This window comes from Mercenaria mercenaria, chromosome 5 (genome assembly GCF_021730395.1).
Source record: "Mercenaria mercenaria strain notata chromosome 5, MADL_Memer_1, whole genome shotgun sequence".
Taxonomy (NCBI): Eukaryota; Metazoa; Mollusca; class Bivalvia; order Venerida; family Veneridae; genus Mercenaria; species Mercenaria mercenaria.
In genome coordinates this window covers 95,991,289-96,017,887 of record NC_069365.1, presented here as the reverse complement: position 1 = coordinate 96,017,887, position 26,599 = coordinate 95,991,289, and the positions used below count along the sequence as shown (strand labels likewise).

The window sequence follows — 26,599 nt, the reverse complement described above, 5'->3', positions numbered from 1 at the left end:
CAAATATGAAATAATTTTGTGATTATTAGTTTCCGGCCCTCCTTAAATTATTTGGTCCTTTCAGAGAATTAATTTTAAAAAGATTGAATATAGCAGCTTTAAATGCAGAATTGGTAAGTTTTTAATAGTTTCTAGTTTAATGTAGTGATACTATCACAAAAGGTCAAGTGATGAAATAATGCAGGGAGGGGCACCTGGGTTTTCCCCAACCATCAGAAGCTGCAACGTCGCCATATGGCCTTGTGGCTGTGTTTGGAGCGCTCTGTGCTTCCGGGAAATCTACCCTTACCTTTTTCTTCTGTAACTGTGTCTGTGTGACAATAAAATCAAACTAGTTAGTGCATAAAGATTTTACTCATGCTGCACACTGTCATAATTGCAAAAACTAAAGCGAACATTGTAAAATATATTTTAACATGTTTCACGCATGCCTTTTAAAAAACTGAAATAGCTTCATTATACTGCAACAGGAGAATATCTAAAATACACAAAATCAGTCCTGCATCAATGAATACGTAAGATGAAATCAAAAAGAATTATTTTATATATAAGTAATCTTAATTTACAAAATTCTTGAAAATCTAATTTGTCTATGCATGAAAAAAAACGTTATGACAATTAAAGACTAATTTTTCAACCTTTAAACTTTCTGTATTGTATACATATCAGAAATCTCTTTTTAACATGGCGGCATATTATTTTCACCAAAAGTTTGTATCTCCTAAGCTGGGAAAGTCTTTCTTCCAATGTTGGTGTTCACATTTACGCTCATGTAACAGTATATTCGTACCACTTAATGGCCCTTAATGTACTGTAGGATTGTCCGCTATTAATAATATATATAGCTAATATCACGTGACAAAGAATCGACATTTGCGCTTTTTATAATTCCTAGCATAATGACAATATTCATTTATTAAAACGTAAAAAAGTGATAAATGTTGAAACATTTGGTTAATGCGAATGATTAACATAAGGGCGTTATTTTGTTTCAATTACAAGGGTGAATTTGTTTGAATGCTATGTTAGTTTTTTTAACAATCCGTATAAAAATTGTCTCTACTTAGTTCTTGGGCTTTAGCGTTTTTCTGTTCAGTAGAGCATCCATGACTGAATTGCATTTGTAACTATCCATCCAAAAGTCTGCAGAAGCTAAACGTTCAGCATCTAGTATAAACTTATACTGTACTTGTTAATATAAATTTGAAAGATGGATTTTTTAATACACTCTCAGACTGATAGCTATATAGGTCAATGCCATTTCAGCTTCAGTTCAAGCGCTCGGATATAAAGAAAGCACTATAAACACATTTCTTTGACGAAAGATCTACGATTTATCTGTTTAAAAGTGTTCCAGTAAATGAATTCCATCTGGAACTGTCATGGTAAAAGGTTGAACCAATCGTACATTTGATCCACGCACGGTCTGCAGACTTCATCATCACGACGGCGTTTACAGAGCTACAGCTGTACACATTATCACTATCGTACTGTGTGCTAGATGCTATCTGATTATTATCGACAACTATTGCGTAATGTACAGCATAATACGCGGGATTACATACATGAGCTGCAAAGTAATAAAGTCCATTGTATGGTGCAGTGAATATACCTGTAGCCCTGTCGTAACCTTCACCTTCATTTATTAAGACGGTATCAAAAACGAGAGTTCCACCAGTGCTCACTGTGGCAGAAGACGAGCGACGAGCGTGGAATGCCACGACAGGAACAGGTGTCATTTCTAAAATAAAATAAGTTGGTCTAAATGTAAAACATGTTTTTATCGTCTTCAATAATTCGATCTTTCCAAAATTTACATGAAACATTCAAAGGTATGTTTAAAAAAGGCATATTCATCAGGTTAGTTCGTAAAATACGGTGATTATGATTTTTCTTGGGTTTGTTTATTCAATTGTCTTTCAACGATCGTTGTTGAATCTTTGTATTCTTTGAAATTGAATGCAAGAGTTGACCATTTCATTTCAGGAAATAAGGAAGCTGTTAAGTATTAATCTATCTTTTCAGTTCTTAACTTCGTTATTGTTTCAATTTTCCATTATTTTGAAAAAGAATTTGAACTTAGGTATTATTTATTTTAATTGGAGCGATCACACTAATCCTTCAATGAACATCATTTTAAACTTCCAAAAGTTTGTGACAAAGCTTATTGTATATAAACAACAAAAACTTTATTTCTAACAGGAGAATAACACTGGTGTATGTCCATCAAAAAGGCAAAAAAAAACTATAATGTAGTTTAACGCTGATATTAAGTAAATACGTAAATACAAGGGTTGTTCGACGTCGATCATAATTTGAATAATAATATATCCGCTACAAATGTTATATAAATCACAAAATAAGGCAGAGCCTAGTTACCGCCAACAGAAAAACAGTTTCCCACCTGGATCTAAAAGCAGTGACTGATCATTATATTACATCTTGCGGAATAGTTCCATTAGGGCGTCAAAGATGGCGAATGTTATTCTGCACAGCTAATAACAAACTCCGTGAGTGTGTGAATTACTTAAGATAGTTATGCTATGTGATATTTCGTTTTAAACATGTTTTGAAGTAAAATATTTGATCCAATTTTAAAGCGCTATTTCTCGATGTGTACATGGGGCCAAATTTCACGTCGATCGACGTGACGTCAACATAATATCGTTGTGATGATTAAAGCATTGTTAGTCATATTTGAATACGTATTCTAATATGCTTGTCTCTGTTAAAACACTCTTACGCTAGAATGAAGTCATGTTAACTTTCGGTGACGAGAAAATTTTTGTTGCGATCAAGAAAGAGCTCTACTATATTTTATCTACTGTTTCAGATTAAGGGCATATTAGAATCGAAATAATTTAAAAAGAGCAAAAGAGTGTTTTAATACTATTTATACACTCAGGCGAATATAGGTCGTACAAATAATTTCACTCGGGCTGAGCCCTCGTGAAAAAATTATCACCGACTTATAACCGCCCATCGTGCATAAATACAATGTAGTGTTAAAATACTCTTTTGCTATAAATAATTTCTTAAATATCATACAATATCATGATGGGTTTGGTTACTAGTGATAGTAGTAATGTAAAATAAGGGTGTGAAAACAGTATGACCTCATTTGACCCCATATCCCTATTTTATAAGTGGACTTTAACCTTACCCTAAACTTAAAATACTAACTTGGTACCCTGAAAATCTTTTAAATCTTTAGTTAAACCGAATGAAAACCTCTGATTTAACTAAAGATGATTTAAAATGAAGAAAGCATAATTTATATTTAAAAATGAAAAAAAAAAAAAAAAAGAAACTTTAAGAGTATCAGAGATTCTATATTTATACTCCACACTAAAAACAATTTACAATAAAGTTTAATAGTTTTGTCCTTATTTATTAAAATAATTTATAATAAAGTTTAATAGTTTGTTCATTTTGTTTTACATTATTAATTTTTAGTATTTTATACAATAAATCATACAACGGTATTTTATCTTGTAACATTTTTATGAAAAATAAACAATAATAACCACAGAGTGTACTTGTTTTGTCTTGATATTGTATGTTGTTATACTTAACCCCAGGTATATAATTAATTACTTCCTTTGGTGGAGGAAGTCCAAATGAATCAAAGTACATATTATTTAAGTAACAAACCCAATGTGTTCCAGGACCAACAGAGTCGTCCAAATTTATAATTCCACACTCGTCCTTTACTTTCGTTTTTGGTAAACCTGTGGTCTCCGAGAGTTTCACTCTTGGTAAATTATTTCTACTAAATACACCCCTAAAGTTTTTAATTTTTAATTGTTTTACCCATTGTTCAATTTCAAAGTTAGAAATAGGTTTGTTTATAAATTTTATTTTTTTTTTACTATAGGAATTCGTCTGTAAGGCCTTCTCTGAGAATCAATCTGTATACCCTGGCCATGTCCCTTACCACTTAACAAAGATGTAATCAAAGGTATTCCTAGACTAGCAGCCAACATACCCAGGAAACCGCCATTTTGTTTCTGTTTTTGTGTTAATTTAATCACTCCAGATCCTACTAGTTGCTTTCTTTGATTAGGTGTAAGATATGGTGATATTATATTTCTCTTATCATTAGCTACTGAAATCATACCATTTCCAAGTATTTTACTAACACCAGTACTGGCCAGTCCGGAAAGGGCTCCGATGCCTAGAGGGGCTAATATTTTTGGAACTATTTTCGCTGCCATTGGAAGAATTGTTTTTCCTAACAAACCAGCCAAAGCTCCTAAAAATCCACCATTTTGACCTTGACTGGACATTTGATTTTTTTGAAATTTTAATTTCTAATCCCTTCTTATTTGCAACAGCTTTTTTAATTTGATTAATTTGTGTTTTTGTTAATAGTAAAGGGAAGTTTCCATGTAATTGTTCATGTTTTCATCTAAAAGTATGTGGAATTTTATTTTTATAGGCTTGTGCTAAATTTTTCTTTTGTCCATCTGTTAGGTTAACTTTATATTCAATATAAGTTGATGTCATTATATATAATTTATATTTATTTTATTTAAACAATAACAAGTTCCTTTCCAATAGTATTTATTTCAACTGTTTCCTCATACAATACAATTGCGTAGATACGATATCTTGCAGTGGGAAGTGTATTTAATTTAATTGTTAATGTAATTTGTTTAGGATCTTCTGTTATTACTTCCTTTTTATATTCCAAGTTAAAATGAACAAATCCATACAAACTTTGAAAATTAAATCTATTTAAGAGACTTCCAGTAGTTTTGTTATTTTGTTTATAATAATAATTAATTACATCGTCATATATTCTTGATATACTTGTGTATTCTGTTTCTGGATAAAAAACACCATTACCAACTTCAAGACGACAAGAACTCAAAGTGCAACCATTACCTACTGCATTAACTTTAAATGTATCTAATAAATGTGGGTAATGTTCTTGTGAATTACTTTTATCAGGTCGTTGTAAATAAACAAATACATGTTGTGGTTTTGTTACACCAGCCGTTATTCTAAAAGTTGTATTAATCTGTTGTGTATCAGTTGATTGCGTCACCATTTCCCGTAGGTATGACCATCTTGCTTTTGTAAATCTTGCAGAAATTAAATTAAGTCCAGATTCATTAAAAACCAAACGTGGAACCCATAGGATTAATTTTGTTACAATTACTCTACCAGCATCAGCAGCATTAGCTCTAAAACTTAATTCATCATCATCTGTCAGCTGCAGTGTTATTTGAATTTGACTTGGAGGTATAATATTAGTTTCTAAACCCTGAAAAAATGAATAATTATTTAATGGAATTTTAGCATTTACCTCTTTACCACTTTGGATTAATTCCTTTCTAAATTTGAAACCTGAATTATTATCAGCGGCAGCAGTATCAGTAGTATCTAAGTGAATATATTCGTTTGATCCAGTTGTTCTTGCATAATCTTCAGATAGTTCAACCAAACTCCTTACATTTGTTACTTTGTATAAATTATTACAATCATAAACAATTTTTCCATTTTGTTTAACCACTAACTGATCAATTAATGAAGCTGCATTATTAATTAAAGCAATTTGATCTCCATCAGCATAATTATTACCGTTAGCAAGCTTATTTACTTTAAAACTTACTTAAAAAGTATTTTTGTTATTATCTTTAACTGCTTCAGAACTTAATACTATTTTTTATTCCATTTATATATAATTAAAATTTAAATTCAAGAAAAATAATTTTTATATAACATTTCATGTTCTTTTGGTAAGAGTGAATTCATTTTTAATAGTTTATCAATTATGCTAATACCTTCATTTGTTAGTTCTTCATTATTATTTCCAGCATCAATCGAACCACAAATTAACTCCAAGTCATTAATCAATTCTTCTGGATTACATGGACAAACGTCATAACCTTGTCCTCTAATTACTTTTTTAAATTCCATAGATCTTTTATTTATAGGTAATCCTGATTTTTCTGTTAATTCTTTAAATATTTTTCTAGAATGAATTGAATGTTTTTTATTATTGTTATATCTTTCATTAATCAAATCAATCAAATCATTATCTACTTTAGTGTTTATTACTTCTTTTCCAGTTATTCTATCTTTAGCAATTAATTTGTTTTGACCATAAAGTTTATTTAAATGAATAATTAAATTTCCATATTGACAATTTGGTGACACTTTATATGGGTTATGATGTTTTATTCCTTGTCCATATGTAGAAGACATACCAAGAATATGATTTTACCGGTCTTTGTACTTTAATAATTCGCCTTGGGCATGTTTTAATTCTTTTGCTTCTTTTTGTTTATTTGAATCTTTTGATCTTGATTTACTTGTTATTGGACCATTAAATTTTTTGATATCCGTAGTAACATCATTTATTGTATTTTTAAGTCCGTCTTTATCTATTTTATCTGGATTAGATTTATCTGCAGTTAAAATGCCAAACATTTTAGACGGTTTGTAATATCCATATTTATTTAAAACATAATCATCCAGAAAAGCATCTCAGTCTACTCTAGGTATTTTCTTTTCTTTTGGTCTTGCTCCCAATTATTCTTCTAATTCTTCTGATTCTTCAGGAAATTCTTTAGTGTCTTCAAACTCATCATCTTCATCATCCAAACCCATATGATCTTTCGGTGGTAATAATCGTATTGGTTCTTGGAATAGCTGTGATAAACCCTGATATGTTTGTATATCTTTTATTTCATCACCAAATGACTCTAATTGTTGTTTTATTGCAGGTAATGCTTTTAACTGACTTGATATTTTTTCTTTTTGACTTTCTATTCCTTCAGTTATTGGCTTATAAATTTCAGTGTACATGTCCCGATTTGTAGCTTTCTTAATTTTTTCTCTCATTATTTCTTTCTCTAAGAGCTCTCATCTTTTGCCCGACTAAGTTTTTTCTTATTCTTACTTCATTAAGTTTTGATTGCATTTATATAATAATGTAAGATAATGTAAAATAATGTAAAATAATGTAATATAATGTAAAATAATGTAAGCAAATGTATTATTATATATAAATGGAAATTCCAAATTATGATACAAAAAATGAAAATTTAATAACTTTAAACAACATTTCCTTTAATTTCCCGATTCATGTTTTAGAAAAATTAATATGTGGATCTTCTGGATCGGAAAAACAAATACATTAATGCATATACTTCGAAAACCTCTTTTATATTATGATAAATTATACTTATATGTAAAAAACCTAGAACAATAAATATCAAGATTTAATTAACCACTTAAGTCAAATTGCAAAAAAAAATTAAAAATTGATCCAAATGAAATTCTTGAATATTCGGCTGATTCCAACCAAATTGAACCTTGTGAGAATCTTGAATCAGAAAAACAAAAAGTAGTAATATTGATGATTTTGTATGTGAAGTAAAAAGGTTCAAAATTGAAATAACAAAATACTTATTCAAGGACGTCCAAAAAAATGTTGTGTTAAATTTTTTTAAGTCAGTCTTACCTAAAAACACCAAAAGATAAATTTGAATTAACTGTTCACATTATATTTTTATTTGAAAGTCCAGGTAAACGAGAAATGATATGATTTGTAATGAAAAAATATTAACCCTAAATCTTTTTCTAATGCAACAAATCAAAAATAAAGATTTCTTAATATATTGACAAACCAAGGAAGTTTTTTTTGAAAAACTTTACTGTAATATATAATAATTAATAATGGGAGTTTTTAATAATATAGAACAAATAAGTGAACCTAAACAGTTTTGTAAAGTTAAATTTTTAATTTTTTAATGATTATGCTACTAAAAACCCAATTCAAAATTTAAAAAAAGGAAAGGGAAATCATAACTTCCCCGAAAAAAGGGAACTTGAAAACCCACAATAACAGGCATTAGATATGGGGGGTTTAATGAACCAACCTAGGAGACCCAAAGATAAACCCAACAAATGCAGTTTCAAGACTTTTTTAATGTAAAAAAAAAGGGTTCCCAAAAGGTAATAATGCCCTATAATCTTGAAGATTTTAAAAAGATAAAACCAGCCCACAAAAAAAGCACAATTTAAAAAATATTGAAGAATTATTAAAAGATTTTAAAAAGAAACCCAAAGGGTAATAATTTCACTCCAAAAAAAATTGAAAAAAAAATGGAAATTTTTAAGATAAAAAAATTAAAAAAACTTAGGAAAAAATCTGACACAAAAAAATGACCCAAAAAATAAATTTTTAAGCAAAACATTGCTATAGTTCAGGGTAAAATAAAAAACAAAGGGACAGTATGATTAAACATGAAGAACAAAAAGACAAGATTTTTGAAGCTAAAGAAAAAGTTACAAAACTGAATCAGTTAAAAATCAAAACGGGAAGTAAAAAAACAAAATTTACTGAAAATGGAAAAAGAAATAAAGATTTACTCGAAAACTTTTTCCCAAATAAACTTGCAGAAAAATAAATCTGAACGGGAAAAAGGCCGCTTCCCCAAAAGGTTTTAACCATGACACAGCAAAAAGATAACCTGAAAAAAGACTAAATTTCTAAAAAATGATTTTAAAAAAAAAAATTTCAATTTGGTTTAGTCCTGTTGAAAACCGTCAAAATTTAAAAGGGGGGCAGACTTAAGTAATTTAAAAAAAAAATTACAAAAAGAATTAATGTTTTTAATGCTAAATTTTAAAAACAAAAAAATGAAGGGGACTTTGTATTTGAAAAATCAGTTAAACAAGGAGAAAAAATTAAAGCTAAGCTAAAGCAATTAACAAAATTTTAATTTAATAAATTTAAAAATTTTTAAGAAACCAACTTGAATTTGTTTAACTTTTTAAAACGCGTCAAAATTTTTTAAAGTACTTGGAAATTAAAGTAGGCTTCCAAAAAGTTAGAAAAAGTTTACACCGAATATAATAAAAAAATTTTAAAAAAAAGTAAAAAAATTTATCTGGACTCTGTAGTTGAAATATCAACAAAACAAGGGAATCAATTATTTCAATACCAAAAATTTTCCCTACAAACCCCCCCAAAAAATTTAAAAAAAAGAAAAAAATGTTTTTCAAAAACAAGAAACAAAATTAGCTAGAAAAAAAGGGTGTTTTTTATATTTTATCTGCTTTTGAAGTTGCTCCCAAAAAAAACACTTGATGATTTACTGAAATAATTTTTAGACTAAAAAAAAATATAAAAAAGATAGAGAAAATTGGAAAAGGGAATAGAAAAAGAAAAACTTGAAGTGTTTCTTTTTTTTAATATAACAGTTTTATGAAACAGACCCAATTTTTAAAATACACCCCTCTTAAAAACCAAAAAAATAAAAAAGTTTTTGCCCCGTCTGGGTCCCTTTTAAACCCTTAAAACGTATGAAATATGACCGGCCCTGAAACTATCAAAATTTCATTTCATTTTAGGATTTGGAAATATCATGATTATAAAGATTTTAAAAACGAAAATAAACCAAAAAAAAAAAATAGCTGTACCAGATATATTTTTAAAAGGTGTGGTTTAAAATCAAAAAAAAGCCGGAATTTATAAAATAGATTTAAGATTTTATTAGCGGGGGCCCCGGGTTTTAAAGATAAATTTGGGAAAAAACCCAATATCGAAAATTTTATATTTGGGGGGTTGGAATGCTGGTTTTGATTCTTTTTTTTTTAGTAAAATTTACCAAAATGAAAAATATAGTAGCCGAGGACTTTGCCCATTGGTTTCGGAAAAAACAATATCAAAATTTATAAAAAAAATTTAAAATTTTCTAAAAAAAGGGGCCCAATTTTTTGACATTAAACCTTAATGACATTTCACCCCTCTACAGAAATAAATTTTACGCTTTTAAAACGGATATTAAATAAATTTTCCTACAATCAAATGAATTGATTTTATGATGGAAACAAACTTTGAGTTATCTTTATTTTTTTTAAAATTACGTTTTTTTTTTTTTTAACGGAAATTTTTTTTAAATAATGGGAAAAATTTAATAATATAAATGAAAAAATAAAAAAAATAAAAAAAACAAATAAAAAAAAAATAAAAGACAATTAAAAAAAAACCTCCATTGTTTTTCAAACCCATGTTTACCAAGAAACCGGTAGGGGGATTTTTTTTAAAATGGAAAACTGTAAATGCTATTTCCTGGTTTAGTTAAAAAAGCAAAAATTAAGAATTTTTTTTAATTGCATTTTAATTATTCTTTTTTGATGAAATTAAAAGAAAAAGGGAGAAGGTACATTACAACAAAAAAAATTAAAGAAAATGTAATTCTTCAAAGTTTCAATGTAAAAAATAACAGAAAAAATGAATCATTTCTATTAAAAAAAAAAAATGCTAATTAATTTAAAAAAAATGAATTTAATTTAAAAAAAATTTTTTAAACTTATGAATTTCTTTAACAATTTATGGTTCTAAAATTTTAAAGAGTTATTTAAAAATTAATTTAAGATTTTAATTTTTAAGAATTAATTTAAAAAAAAAAATTTAAGAAAAAGCTAATTATCAAACCTTTAATCAAAATAAAATCTTTTATCGTCATAAAAAGAAAAAGGGGTTTTTTTATTTATAACAAAACCCTGGAAAGATTGGGGTTTTAAAAATGAAAACCCAAATTTAATTTTAAAAGGTGTGTTTTTTTTGGGTTAAAATTTAAAAAAAAAGTATTTTTTTAATTTTTAAAAACTATTTTTTCCCCCTTTAAAAAAAAATTTTTTTAAAATTTTCCTTTTAAAACTTTACTTCTTTTTCCCTAATAAAAAATAAATACATTTCCCTTCTTAACCCAAAAAAATTTTCAACAATGGGAATCCCGGGCCAAGCTTAAATTTTTTTTAAATTTTTCCCAAATTACTTTTTTATTTTGGGCCCGAAAAAAATTTTGGGGTTTTTAAATCGTAACAAAAAAAACAAATAAATTTTTGTCCTTATATAAATCCTCAAATCTCTTGCTTTTTATTTCAAAACAAAAGAACCCGGTTTTCAGTAAAATGTAATTTACAATTCCCTCGTATTTTTCCATAATGTAATTAAATAAAAACCCTACATTAAATTTTTTTTGATAAACTAGAATGCACTTTCCCAAAACATAAAAAGGCCCTGTTTAATAACAAATTTTCCCTTTTTTTTTCAAAGAATCCCCAAAAAAAATTCTTGTTAAACATCTTTTAACTAAAAATTTAAGGGTTTTTTGCTATATTTTTTAAATAAAATTTTTTCATCAGGGAGTTTTTTAATAAAAACCCTTTTTTTGCGAAAATTTTTCCAAATCGTTTTAAACCAAAACCAGATTTGTTTCTTTAATTTAAAAAAGCCCCTTTTAAAAAGAATTTTTTGCTTTAGATTTTTTTTGGGTTTTAAAATAAAAAATTTTTTTTTAACCAAAGGATTTTGGGAAAAGGGTTTAAATTTTTTGGGTGTATTTTTGTTACTTTTAACCCTAACTGTGAAATTGTTCAAAAATTTTTAAAATGAACTACAAAAATTTTTTGCTTTTTAAATAAAAGTTGGAACAATTTTTTACATTTTTTTCCTATTTCAAATTCTTTTTTAAATTTATTTTACTAAAATTTGGGAAAACCTTGATCTGGTTTTTTTAAAATTTTTTTTAGTGGGGTTTTAAAGGTTTAATCATTATGTACAGTATTAATTTTTTTTGGATATTCAAGATCCATTAAACAATAAATTTTCCTTTTTAAACCTTTTGAAATTAATTTCTTGAATTGTTTTTTGGGATATAAATTTAAAGTTTTCCAAGGCAAAGGGTTGACCCCTGGCCCAACCGTAAAGGTTTTTGGGGCTCCGAGGTACAAAAATTTTATTTCTGTAAATTTTAGGATCAAAACCCTTTTTCCTATTTTTTAATTTTTTGCTTTACTGAAACCTGTTTGAAATATAACTTTTCCTCCCCTCAGCCCCTTTTTAAATAAAAGATACATATCAATTCATTTTTTAAAACCCTAACTTAATTCCAGTCTTTTTTAAACATTGCACCCCAACAAAACCAGGGCTACTAAATAATGACATGGATCTAATTTGTGGGGACCCCAAAAAAAAATTTTTCCCCAAAAATTTTCGAATAAAATCATAAAAATTAATACGTCTTTTTTTAAATATAGATAAATGAAAATTCCCCCCCTTTTTTTAAAATTTTAAAAATTTTATTCCAAACTTTTTTTTACCCATTTTCATATTCGTTGTCAGTTTTGTGGTTTCTTTTAAAAATTTAAATAAAAATCTTCTTTAAAAAGGTAATTTTTTTTTTTTTTAAAATTTTTTTAAATGAACCCCTTGTAATCATATGGAAAAAACACCTTTACTTTTTAAAAATTCCAATTTTTTTAAATCAAAAATTCCCTTTGATGGTTTTTAAAATTCTGGTTATTTTTTACTAAGTTACCCCAAATATTGGACAAAAATTGGAATGAATCAATAAAGCCCAAAAGTCGGAAATCAAAAAATCCCATTATCTTTCCATATTTTGGGAAATAACTTTAAAATTTTTTTTTTGAATTTCCTATTTGTTTTCATAATAAAACCATCATAACCTCTTAAATTTAAAGAAAAAAAACAGGGAATTTTTGTGTGTTTATTTTAAATTTTATTACAAATTTTGAGGAGGGGGAAATTCCTTTTTGGGTTTTTTGTTTAAAGAATGAATACGTAAATGGAACTTTCACCCAATATTTTTTTTCAACCACAGAAAAATGGACAAACTTTTTTTTTTAAATTCCCCTTTTTTAAACTTTTTTTTGAAAATTCTCAAAACTTGTTAAAATGTTCTTTAAATATTTTTTTACAATATTTTCCCTCCCCCAACAATTTTTTTAATAAACTTATAAACTGCATTGGAAACCCCCATTAAAACTGGGTTTTTTTTAGTATAAATGGGTTTTCAAAAACAACAAAAAACTTTTTAAACCCCTAAACCCCAATCTTTATGCTTTTTAATGGTTCAGTAAAAGAAGATTCAGTTTATGGTAAAGCAGTTTTAAAACTTTTTTTTTTTTTATTGATTCCAAAAACAGCATAAATTTCAAAAGGGGACTGCTAAACCTTTATGATAATTTTTAAATTGTTTCTTTAAAAGGGCCCCCTTTTTGGGATTTTTAAACCTTGAGACCATTAATAAGGGTAAAAAGTTTTTGGGAAAATTTTAAATTTTAAAAATTTATTTTTTCTTCCCTTTTTGAAAAAATTTTTTAAACATGATTTGGGAAAAATGTTTTTTGTTTTTACATTTTGTTTTTTTAAACATTAAAACATTTAAAATCTTTTTTTCCAAACATAATTTTTGGCCTACAGTGGCAAAAATTAAAAACCCCCTTTACAAACATCATCATTTTTCTATCCTTTGTAATTTGCACATGTCACCGTGTTCCCTTTGTTGATTAAATTTTTTATGTAAAAATGGATAAAAACCTGAGGGGTTTTTAAAAAACCAAATTTTATTAAAAAAAATTTCATTTAAAAATTCTATTTTAGTATTTGATTTAAGTAACCCGGGAAAAATTTTTCCAATAATCAAAAGTTTTATATTTTTTTTATATTTTTAAACTTATGAGGGGTTTTTTTAACGGAAATTTATAAGCTAAAAGGGCAAAACCCTCTAAAACATTCGTTATCATCCCTTCTTTTATATATCAATCCTTTCAAATTTAAATTTTTTAAAGGTTTTGGTAATTCTAAATAAATTGAAGCGCCAATTGGGCTAACTTATACTATTTTTATAATGAGCCTCAACTGAAATCTAAACTTTCCCGCCACTTTTCCCCAGAATCCCCTTTCCAATTTTATTTATTTTTTCATCAAAGGGTTTTATTTTAAAGGGTTTTTTTTTTTTGTTTTTATTAATTATTTTCTAAAAAAAACCCTTTTATTGAAAATAAGCGGGTTTAATTAAATTTTAAAAGTTGCAAAACCCTTTTACAAAAGTTAATTTTTAAAAAAACGTTTAATTTTTTTTTTATAGTTAAAAAAATTGATTTTTTGGATCTTGTTATATGTAATTTTAAATTTTAAATTTTTTTAAAATTGAATTTTTTTAAAAACCAATTTTCCATCTATAAAATTTTATTTAAAAAAAATCACTAAGGGAAAAAAAGGAAATTTAAAAAAAAATAAAAAAAATAAAATTTAAGATGAAATTTAAAAAATTTAAAATTTTTAAACTTTTTCTACTGGTTTTTATTCCACCATTTAACCCCTTTGGTTTTTTTCCTTTGCAGCACATTGTTTTTTAAAAACCCGAATTAATATTAAAGGGCTTTGGAAAGCTGCATAAGGTTTCTTTTAAAATTTTTTTTTCTTCCCTTGTATCCCAAATTGGGGTTTCCAAAAAAATTTTTTTTGGGGTTTTTTCGAAATTTTTTTATTTTGGGCTTGGGCAATCACATAATCTTTCACAATTTTCTTCTTCATTTTAGGGGAACCCACAGTTTTCCCTTCAAATAAAAATTTTTTAAAAGTAAGGAACCCATAAAAATTTTTTTAATTTTTCAATGACATTTATTTTTATATTCATCCGCTAACTATTTGTTTTGTTTTATTTAATAAAATTTTTTTTTCTTTAAGAACTTTTTTATATGAAATTTTTGTCTGATTCCTTATTTCTCCTAAATCAGATAATTTTTTGGGATAATCATTCTAAACTATCTTTTTATTAACAATCTATTATAATATACTTAAAGAAAAAAAATCTTTAAAAACCACCTAATGAAATTTTAAATTTATTTAAAATTTTTTTTTATTAAACTGTATTTTTTGAATAAAGATTTGAAAAAATCAAATTTTTTTTTAAATTGTTATCAACTGTTAAAATTGTAATACCCTTTTTGAGACCCTTTTGTTTTTAAACCCTTCTTCGTTAAAATTTTTGAGTTTTTTTTTAAAATCTAAAAAACCCAAATTATTTTTCTTTTTTTTCTTTTTCCGTTTTTTTTTTTGGGGGGGGGGGCTTTTTTAAGGGCATATTTTTGGGTCGGTTTTTAACATAAAAAAATCCATCAAAGGGGTTTTCCCCCCGTATGGTTTTATGAAAATGATCCGTTAAGAAAAGATTTTATACTGCCCCCCTCGGGGGGCAATTTTTAACACCGGTTTTTGTGATGTTTTTTTGTAAAAAAGTTTTCTGTTAGTTAAATAAAAACGTTCCCAAAGGCAAAACACCATCAAACTGTTTTCAGAAGATAAGGTTTTTTTATTTCTGTTTTTAAAATTTTTTAAACTGAAAAAAGGGAAAAAAATATTTTAAAAGGTTTTTTGAGCAGCAAGTTCAAAAAGGGTTTTATGAATTATAATCGAGTCCCTAACATTTTGCCAAATTTGTGAATTGGTTTCTGGAATTAATTAAAATTAGGAAATTAAAATTCTTTAATAAAAATCCAAAAAAAGTTTTTTTTTTCCTGATGAAACCCCAATTTACCCCTTTTCAACTTATATAATTTTTTTTCATTTTATAAAATACTTAAAGCAAAACTTTAATAAAAACTTTAATAAAAACTTTTATTCTTTAATAATCTTTATTAAACCTTTTAAAACAACTCTTTTTTCTTTTTTTTCTTTTTTATCGTTTTAAATTTTAAATTTCCCTTTATAGCATTTTAAGAGGTTTTGAATAAATTTTTTTTTTTTTTCTGCATTTCTAATAGTATAAAAAAACTAAACCTTAATAACTTTTTTTTCTTTTTTTTCCTTTTTTTTTTTTTTTAAATTTTTTTCCCGGGTCATTAGGGTCATGAAAACTAAAACTGCGAAACCTGCTTTTGTTATAAGTTGTTTTTAAATTTTTTGAAATGGGGGTTTTTTTAAAAAATTTAAAATTTTTTTTTTCGTCAAGTTTTTAGTCCCCATTAGTAAATATGGTAATTATTTTTTAACAAACGCCGGCAACTTCCCAAATAAAAGGAATAGGGTGGAAAAAAGTTTCTAATGCAAAATGAGCAAAAAAAAAAATACCCGGGGGGTTTTAATAAATAAACCCCGTACTTACTCTACCACAAAATTTTAAAACTTTTTTTTGTTAAACAGCGCTAGTTTTTTAATTGGGAAAAATTAATTGATCTATTGTTTCCCATTCCTTATTTTTATAAAATTTGATTTTTAATTTCTCATTTAAATAAATTAAAATTTAAAATTTTTTTTAAAATTTAAAAATTTTTCCAAATTTCCCCCAAAGGTTTCCCAACTTTAAAAAATTTTTTTTGTAACCTTTCCATTTTACTAAAGCTTTTGTTTTTTTTTAAGTCTCTCTAATAACTTTTTCCCAATTTTTAAAAACCCCCCTTTGTGGGAGGGAAAAATTTTTGTTCAAAAAAATGAAAACCTTGAATTATTTCATCAAATTTAAAAAAACTTTAAAAAGTGTATGTTCTGGGGTTTGTAATTTTTTAATTCCATAAAATTTTAAATATTTCCCCTTCCAGTTTGGGTATTTTTCCTTTTTTTAAAATGTCCCTTTTTTTAAATTTACTTAACGAACTCGATCAACCCCTTTTAAATTTTGCTTTTAAACCCCTTTGGTATCATTTAAAAGACCATTAAATTAAAATAAACAGTACCTTTATTTAACTTTTTTCTAGCTTCGGTTGGTGTCATTTTTAATTTTTTTCCCCCAGAAATGTTTTGTTTTGTTAAATTTTTTTCAACCATAACCTCAAATTTTTTTCTAAATAAATAAAAGTATTAAATTTTTGTAAAAAAAATTTTCCCCATTAATTTTTTTAAAATTCTATTAAAACTTTCAAAAAACTACCCTTTCCCTTTATTAAATGTTTTGAACAAATTTTAAACTTTTATTTTTTTAAAAAAAGATTCAAACCTTTTTTTTTATAAAATTTTTCCTTTATCACCCCAAAAAATTTTTGGAACCTTTCAAATCTTCTGGGACTTTCGTCCCTGAAATTTTAAACTTCAGAAATTATTTTTTTAAATGCTTCTGTAAAGATTCCCAGTTTATTTTTTAATGGAATAAACCCCAAACCTATTTCCCAAAAAAATCAATAGCGGTTAACAAGTACTTTACCCTTTTTTTTTATTTTGAAAAAGCTTTCATGGGCAACGAAATCAGCTGACCAAGTATCACCAAGTCCCTTAACTATCCCCTCTTCTTTTACTAAATTTTTTTTTAATTGGTTTTTGTAATTTTTTTTCGGGTAATTCATCGCTCCCCGCGGTAAACTTGGAAAAGTTTTCCGGGTATACTCCCACCCCCCCTTTTCCCGTTTTTTTTACTTTTGGGCGGGGGTTAAACCCCTAAGGGGGGGCTGTTTTTTTCCCGTTTCCCAAACCCAAGTTTGTATTTCGTTTTTAAAAAAAAGGTTTCACAACTAAATGTTTTTTCAATTTTTTCCCCCCAAATTTTTTTGATTTTGGTTTATTTTTTTTTGGAAAAAATTTTTTTGTCGCATTTACCCTTTTTTTAAAAAAACCCCTGGGCATAGCAAAAGTCATGGTCCATACCTACCCGCATCCAGTTCATTGACAGGGGGTCCATTACTAAAGCGGGTTTTCCCCCCGCCCCCAATAACGAAAAACCCCGGGAATTTTTAACCCCTCTTTTTTGGTAATAAAGGTTAAAATTTCTTTGTGGGAAATCAATTGCCCAAAACCCCCAGAAACCCTTTTTAAAAAATTGTGTTTTTATATTACCACAGGATCCCCACTGACTCTTAAAAAATAAGTCTAAAACCCTTTTTTTATGTAACATATTGGAAAGGTTTTATACTATCTTAAAATTTCCCCTTTTTTTTACACAATTAAATTTTTTTTTTTGATTATTTATATTATATGTATTTAAAATTTTTTAAAAGCATTTTTCTAAAAAAAAGGGTTTCCCGGGAGGACTCGAACCTACACCCTCCTAAAATTGTGATTAACACAGAATAATGATAATACCTAAATCTCTATACCCTTAAACCCTTATGTTTTTTAACCCTTAAAAACTATTTTCTAAAAAGTTTTAAAAAAACAACGGGAAAAAACTCCCAACCCTTTTAGTATGGCATGGCATACGCCCGGTTAACATATTTATTAAAAAAATTTCAAAAGGGGGGTTGTGTACATTTATTTTAACCCCGACGCCAGGTAGAATTTATTACGTGCACACCCGACGCCGGGGGAACCATTAGTCTTTCCTAAGAGACCTCATCTGTAGGCTCACCATACAGCGGTTTTTCCAAAATCATCAAACCTGCCCGGTTTTGCAGCCAGAATCACCTTCAACCCCATTGTTCGTTGCCTCTCGAAACCTTCAAAAATAGAGACAAGAACGAAGTAAGGCAATTCAGTGCTATTACGACATTGACGGAAGAATTCTTTATGTGCACAAGCAGTAAATGTCATAACAGCAGGCCGTAACCTTTAACAGACAAGACGACCCAGTAAACAAACCATACTGCAAGCTACCTTTAAACGACAAGGAAACGTCAGATAAACTTCCGGAACTAAGCGTAACCGAACACAACTCGACTAAAATGATATAAAAGTTGAAACCGGTTTTATATAGTGTATTTCTTTATTATAATAATGTTATGGTTTTGAAATTATCATAATTTTATTTTTCATGTGTTATAATTTTTTCAATTACTTTTTTTTTTTTTAAATAATAACAACCTCCTTAAGTAATTTTATTCTTGAAATTTTAATTAAGATAATTTATGAATTTCAGTTATCAAAGAGAGATATTTTTTTGTTTTTTTTAATTCAATTAATTAAAGGGAGATAGATTTGTAAATAACCGACCTTGTTAATAATTGTTATATTTAGCAATTTGGTTTTCCCGGTCTGTTTTTATTTTTAGTTTGAAATTTTCTTGTTTCATGGAAATTATTAATGTATTATTGGAACTGTGTACATTTTGTGTCATTTCTAATGTCTTTAACAGTTGTTTTATCTATGTAGAAGGATTACAAAACAAAGGGAAATAGAAGAGTGATTAAACAGAAAATAAAAAGTGGTCTAAATTCAACCACACTATATTTCACTTCCTGTATGTTATATTAAAGGGCCCAAAACCCATTTTACATTTTAATCTCTCGGTGTAGTGTTTAAAGTTTTTAAGTGGGAAAATATTTTGAATAAAAATATATGTTTCTTCATTTTAAATCAATCTTTAGTTAAATCAGAGGTTTTCATTCGGTTTTAAATAAAGATTTAAAAAATTTTCAGGTACCAAGTTGTATTTTAAGTTTAGGGTAAGGTTAAAGTCCACTTATAAAATAGGGATATGGGGTCAAGTGAGGTCATACTGTTTTCGCACCCTTATTTTACATTACTACTAGTGATAATGGTATTATTTTTATCATAAACTGAACAGCTTTGAAAACGCACATCTAATCTAACATAGCTGTGTATAACTCCAGCTTGAAGCAAAAACTTTAAATATATTTTACTTTGCCTATAGTCAAAATGTTTTATCTTATAATATTTGATACCTGTGTTAGTGTCACTGCAGGCAGCCTATATGGTGCATATTAATTTTGAAGTTTAGATGTGAATCAAAGAGCTGTCACGGAACCTGATTTGTTATATCAGTTTAGTGAAAGAGGATTTAATTACAGGACTTTTTAAACAATTTCATAGAACAAAACAAATGCTTATTGTATCGTTCTAAACATGTGAAATGTATACATAATTGGCCCATTTGAATGATTGCTACGTCATTTATTTCTAATAGTGCCTTGATTTTGAAAAATGTTGACATTAATAAAATATCTGTGAAATGATTGTTTTCAATCCGGCAGTTGTATGAAAAGTAGCTTTCATAATTTTTACTTTACATACTAGTATTACAAATTATTCAACGTAAATCGAGAAACGTAATTTTCTCAGTAAATCAGGCAATTGACAGCGATGGTTGACCTTAGGCTGATTATTCATATTGATTTTTTCATTGTAGAAATAAGGGTTGCTTAGGGTAGCCGTGTATGTTTATATGGAATTAGTTTGTATACATACAGTGCAGTATCATATTATGTATACATACATTTGATCAGTTAAAACTTTCCAATACAATAATTTATATTTCCATTTTCTCGGGCAGCTCCTGTTTTTTTTTTCAATAAAATTTCCTTGACATGTACAATACTGTGTATATAAATAGTGTTACCGTATGCCTTGATATTCCCAATACGTTTTGGCACACCCTTAGAAACTGTGCATTTTCAAAGCAGTTCAGTGTATTTCATATAACATGACACAGTTATACAGCCAACCCAAGTAATAGTCCGGCTTATAAATTCTAAAATATGGCCGAACCTTGCACATTTTAGTAGAGACTTAAGATAATACATTTCTTAAAGAACAATATCAGAAGATAAATTTTGGATATGGAACACTCGAATCAGTCAACCATGAAAGCCTGGGTAAACTGTTTTATGACGTCATCATTAGGACAATTGAATTCGTAAAAATAATTTGATCATGTTCAGCAACATATAAAATTTTATCACCCTTTTCGAAGTTTCTAATAATCTGGTGACAAAAGAATTGGGCTATGTAGAGCATCTCAAAGTTACATTATTTTAACAAATTTCAAAGAAAGGTTACTTTTGGAATAATTTGTATGAACAGGGATAAATGATCTAAAACGACGTATCACAAATCGTAAACTTTACCTCCTGTTTTCAAACAAAGACAAACTTTTTATGAAACAGTGTTATAAAAATGAGGAAGCATGTGATCATAATTAGATTGTATCGCTTTAGAATTCTTCTGACTATAAATGCCTTTTTGGGTCATTTTAAACTTGTCCACACATACGGGAGAGAAGCCGCATATTTTGCTCATTCTAAATGTTGTATATTTCTTTCTTGTGGATACGAACTACACCTCGTAACTATATAATAATCAGTTCATACGTAGATCTTAATTCAAATTAAATACTTTTGCAGCGATATATTACTTGATATAGCATAATGAAGAACAATGTAGAGTTGTTAATTCCATGACTATTTCGCAACAGAGCTAGGGTAAGGAATGACATAAAAATTCTAAGAAAAACAGACCCTTTCTAATTGTTAAAAAATCAAGGAAGGTATATAAAACTGAAAGAAGAAATATTCCCATAAATAATACCTGTTGGGATATTACAGAGAAATTTTATTTGTACCGCGATGTTGCATATAGGTGTAAACTGTATGAAAACATGCACGTACCAAATTTTCTAGCGTAATACTTTGACTTTTTCAAATACCTTTCAAACTACTACATGCACATATGTTTACTCATTTAGAAAAGTATATTGTTAGTAAATTGTAAAAATTACAGCTAATTGACATAAGCAATATCATATACTTTTATTTTGATCAATGCTTTAACCCATTTAGAAGCGGCTCAATAAAAACCAAAAAAAAAAAAACATAATATATTTATTTAAGTATCTAGCTCATATTTCATTGTTTATTGTAGTCATTTAAAACATCTTTTAGAACTCCATTTTTAAAAGTGGCATGTGAGATAATGTTTTGACACGAACTAATGCAAGTTGATCCCGGTAAGGTAAAATATCCGGAAAGAATGTGTGTGTGTGGGGGAGGGGAGTGGGGAGAGAGATAGGGGGGTACTCATCCGAATATACTTTTTAACTGATGGATAAAAATTAACACTTGCGCATGTTTGAAACAATTTCCTTACTAAATTTCATTTCTGAGGTGTTTTTACATGTCAGAGATACATTATTCTATTATATAAATCAATGAGAAAAAATGTATGATTGCTTAAATGTTTTTCTTATAGTGTGGCAACTTTGACCTAACATATTTATATCAAACTGTATTTCTCCTGTGAGATGATACACTGTGCTAGTCTGTCGTATGACTGTAGACAAACATTTTTATAAATGTACTTTTACATTTGTTTCCAAGTCAAAGAAGTACATTACAATTTGGACAGGCTACCTCATTAGTGTTTATGTTAAAATTGCTTCTGCATTATAAACGATGAACCTATGTACCATTACTACGACTTTACGTAAAGATGGAACAATTGCGGTATTGAAAATGTGTATGTTATCGGATGTGACCAATGGGAAAACTGCATTGTGACACCACATTAATACATTTGCTGTATGGTTCCCGAGAAATATAACTCTAAAATATATACAATCTGACATGTCAAGTAGTAGTTATAAGATACACATTACATTACTATCGAGGTTTAGAAATTTATATTTTGGTATGAAGTTTGAGTTTCATTTAAAGCGCGGGTGAAGACTACCGGCCTCTATAAACTAAACACGTCCATATGTTTCATACCCATATGTGAACCACTAAACCACAGTCTATTTCTTAATGAAAGGGAATGTAAGATGAACATAAGCAAGCATTTTTACACAACTTAGTACTCTAGTACAATTGCATTTGATGAAATGAAATGAAATAAATAGTTCTACCGAAATTAATCAGTGGCTTTCCAAAACGGGGCTACAAATATCAGAACGTTTGGATGATGCTTACAGACGTCGCGTCGTCATTCTTTTGTGATTACACTGGACAGTCATAAGACACTTTCATGATGATGCATGCTAGTATAAAAATATGCCGCAAGTTGAAAAGTTTATCTATAAAAAATGTTTAAGTACTGCAAAACTGAATCAGTGTAAACAAAGTGTTAAAGAAAGACAAATAAAAATGTACTTATAAAGCTAATATAAATAGCAAATTTGCGGTTTCCATTTTGGTATGTACTTTACATTTAAAACACGAATATGTTGTTTTTTTTCAGAGCTGATTTTTATTTTACTCTATGGCCATAGATAATTTCTCTGAAAGACTTTTTCATGCTTTGTGTGATTAAATTGTGTTCTGATGTCAATTTTCTTTTAATCTAAAAATATTCATATATCAGATATAAATACAGTTTGATTAACGTAAAAAATAAATCGCGACTTCGTACTGTTCATTTGAGTATATCTTTTATTACGTTAGTTTGCAAAATTATACAGAATGATACACACATCATGCCGTTACAAAGAGTAGATCAGCTTTGTTAAATTTATAGAAACATTTCACTTCAAAAATCACATTGTTAAAAGTATCGCATTTTGATTAGATATATTAAAAACATTTTGGTTCTATTCCTGCGCATGTGAGCCCTGAACTATAATAAATCAGATGAACAAACACTCTACGGCCTTCTTTATTTTTATTCTTACATGGTCATTGAAACGTTATGATAAAAAAATTTTCTGGGCTTCAATCATCCAAGTAGTAATAAACCGGACGTCATGCCACTATTTTACGTCATAATGGACTTCATAATGCTGTCTTACCGGTCCGCGCATCAACCGTTGATTATCGCAGTTTCTAATACAATCGAATTCATTTTCCTAGCTGATTATGGTGTATTATTTTATATCAATACATTTTCCTGACATCACAATTATTACGTGAAAGCGTTAGACGGCATACAGTCGCGCAGGAAAAGAAATCAACATAAAATAGGCAAATAGATATACTATCATTTGATGGATGTCGTCAAGGATGTACTTTAAAGTCCTTCGTAACGTGTTAGAATCGAGATGATATTTCTTGCACACCGGACTGGCGTTTCCGGTGATTTTACCCATGCTGGCAAAACCCATCTGGCACCCCAATGCCAGATGACTCTCGTGCTGTATATGAAACCTAGTGGTTCATGCACTGATAATATATTGTTTATGTAAAAATACGAAAAAAGCAGGTACCTTGATAGTTTCTGTCCGTTCCTTATAGTATAGTTCTTGATTCAAAATACGTTGGTTTACCATAAGAACATGACGTTACGCTACAAACGATAAAACTAAAGTGGAACTTTGTTATTGTGCGTAACGCAAAACTTCATGACGTCACTTCTGCTTACGGACGTTAATTTCTCGCTCTCTACTATAAGAAAGAGTGTTACAAAGAAAGTATTTTTCTACCGGTTATTTGTAAAATACGGCATGCAAGAAAAATAATCTGCCAGAATAAAATGCTAACATGTATATGGTATGCAAGAAAAATATCAGTCATGTATTTACCAATCGGATGGAAAATATCCGTCCCTCGGCCACCAGCGCATGGGCGGTAATTCGGCAAGCCTCATTACCGCCCAATGCGCAGGTGCCCCGGGACGGATATTTCTATCTTACAAGACAGATATTATATTAATCTGATTTAGTGCTTTGCTCTTCATTTTTTGTCGTTCTGATGCGTATTTTTATATCGCTCGAACTACGCTCCATGATATCAATCCTTTTTTTCTAAATATACAGAGACTGGCTACTTTCTTCTTTGTTTAACTTGTAACCAAATCCAAGTAATGTCAAAATGTGCAATTTATTTAATCATCGGGTAAATCACCATGAATGATTCCACTCAATTATTTTTTTTTGAGACCACAAACCTTTTATTAATCTAAATACATATAAAAGTGTCTGGTTACTTGTAACTAACCAATTATATAACACATTAATCACGGTAATGCAACAAATATGCACAATCTATTTCCATTTACCTATTACCTCCCTTTTAATTGCGTTAACTGACTTTTTTCAGGAAAATAATACATTTGATTGCGGATAATGTCACAAAAGTGTAAAAAGAGTTTTCTTAAGTGTTTTGTATTGAAAAATGAATATCATATTGCAAACATTTTACGGTTATTTTGATAAAAAAAAGAAGGACCGATAGCTGTTTATAAACCACAGTGAATATTTTTGTCTTTTTCTGAAATATAATTTTTTTTTATTATTATTTCAATTTTGCATTCCTATAAAGATAAATTATATAACAATTTTATCAGGATTCATTAAAAGTTATAACTACTAAGAGCTTTTTTATCAAAATAACGGAAGTCGTTGCGCATGAATCAACTTAAGAGTAAACCTGCTTTTAAAACTATAAATAGAACGATACTAACATAAAACACCCAAATCCCAAAAATCTTAACGTTTTATTAAAAATTGAGCGAAATATGACGATTTATAAAGAAATTTGCTGAAAATATCCTTAATATGAGTTGTCTACCCCTGACAAGAGAAGGTGCGAAAAATCAGTGTTCCATATCCAGATTTCTATTTGACATAACCTTCAATCATTTTATGTTCATGACTTGTCTCTACTAAAAAGTGCAAGATCGAATGACTTATAAGCCGGGCTATAACTAGAACTCCGGTCATAAGTGAAAAACCATATCATTTGAATGCATTATTTCTAAAGCATATTCTCTTCACTAACTGTCTTGAAAAGATTATGTTACATTGAGTTATATAGGTAATTTGTAAGGTAATAAACTTATTTTATATATCTATAATATACTTACTCTCTGCTAATGCTGTTAGTTTGTTCTTTTCCTCTGCTATATCCTCAGTGAACCTTGTCAAAGCCTCGTTAAAAAGTGCTGTTAGTTTGTTCTTCTCTTCCGATATATCTTCGCCGAACCTTGTCAAAGTCTCGTTAATAAGTCCTTGCAATCGAATGGAATTACTTTCCACGTTTTCAACTCTTTGCTTAATGTCTGTCGCTATGGTCGCTACACTTTCTTTTGTTTTCTTCATCTCTTCTACCATTTGTTCAACTTTTATCTCCGATCTAACCATTTTTTCTAATAATTTTTCCTCATAGTCAAATCTTGAACATACTGGTTCATTTGCAGCTACCATCAAACATGACTGCCCAATCGTAGCCATTATAATTATCAACATTGTTGGAAAGAGAAAGAAATGCATCTTTACTGTTAGGTTCTCCCGAGCAAATGTAATACAGCTTGGGAAAGTTTCTGAACCTGTAAATCTTACACTGTTTAGAATTAAGAACGACCATATTTGCTTGTTAAATTAAATATCGCATATATGTTGTAACATTTTGATATTAATAATTTCATAGATCAGTTAATTTTGTATGCTATTGTCTTACTGTTCATGCTTTGATTGCACTTGTTTGTTCGACGTTTGTTTTAACATACATTGAAATCTATCTATCTATCGGTCGATCGATAGATAGATAGCATTAAATGACATTTTACATATCTTATCTTATTAGAGAAACTAATCGTAAAGCTGAATTTTAGACATTCAAGCTATAAAGATAATTTACATACATTTTAAATCATGTTACGTTTCATTTGACACAGCAAGGCCGACTAAATATTCGGTATTATCATACCGCATTTCTATTTCTAATTCAAATCTCCCATATAACAAATTTAAGATATTCTAACTATTTCTAATATGAAATAAGGCACTGCCTCAATTGGGAATCGATTCGACTTCAAATCATCTCATAACATTTGAAAAGAACTGTCTAATGACAGCACGGAAGGACACATTTCTTAATTCGATAGTAAATATCTCATTCGGTATATCGCATGTTACCGTAGAGGGATCGATCACGATTTTCGTCGCTACGTGTAGGATCGATTCCCTATCAATTTAAAGGTAGACTTTGGAATAAAAACAACACTGCCTATATTGTGTTGTATTACATGTAATTTCCACCTCATGGATAGGCGCTTCCTCCGGGGAGGTATATTTATTTAATATATGAACTGTGCTTACTAGGTGATTTTATTTACAAATGCACACTTCGTGTATATATACCGTATATCCATATTTGTACTGATGTGCAAGACGTTGCGGTTCGGACAAGTTATGTGGACGCTTATTAGACACAAGGAAAAAGCGTATTATTCGAA

General features: G+C 28.4%; 1 protein-coding gene across 1 annotated transcript; it reads right to left on the bottom strand.

The window, feature by feature from the left end:
* Nucleotides 1–239: 239 nt before the first annotated feature.
* LOC123559256 (uncharacterized) lies at nucleotides 240–25,647 on the bottom strand. Its single transcript, XM_045351055.2, has 2 exons — nucleotides 25,229–25,647; nucleotides 240–1,741 (listed from the first exon to the last, which is right to left on the bottom strand). Exons 1-2 carry the CDS (start codon nucleotides 25,632–25,634, stop codon nucleotides 1,335–1,337), a joined length of 813 nt encoding a protein of 270 aa, XP_045206990.2. The 5' UTR covers nucleotides 25,635–25,647; the 3' UTR covers nucleotides 240–1,334.
* Nucleotides 25,648–26,599: the final 952 nt, after the last annotated feature.

Coding starts and splice junctions, on each gene's coding strand:
- LOC123559256 (XM_045351055.2), bottom strand. CDS start 25,634: ATGCATTTCTTTCTCTTTCCAACAATGTTGATAATTATAATGGCTACG. Junction 1,742..25,228: donor ACTAACAGCATTAGCAGAGA/GTAAGTATATTA, acceptor ATTTTATTTTAG/AAATGACACCTGTTCCTGTC.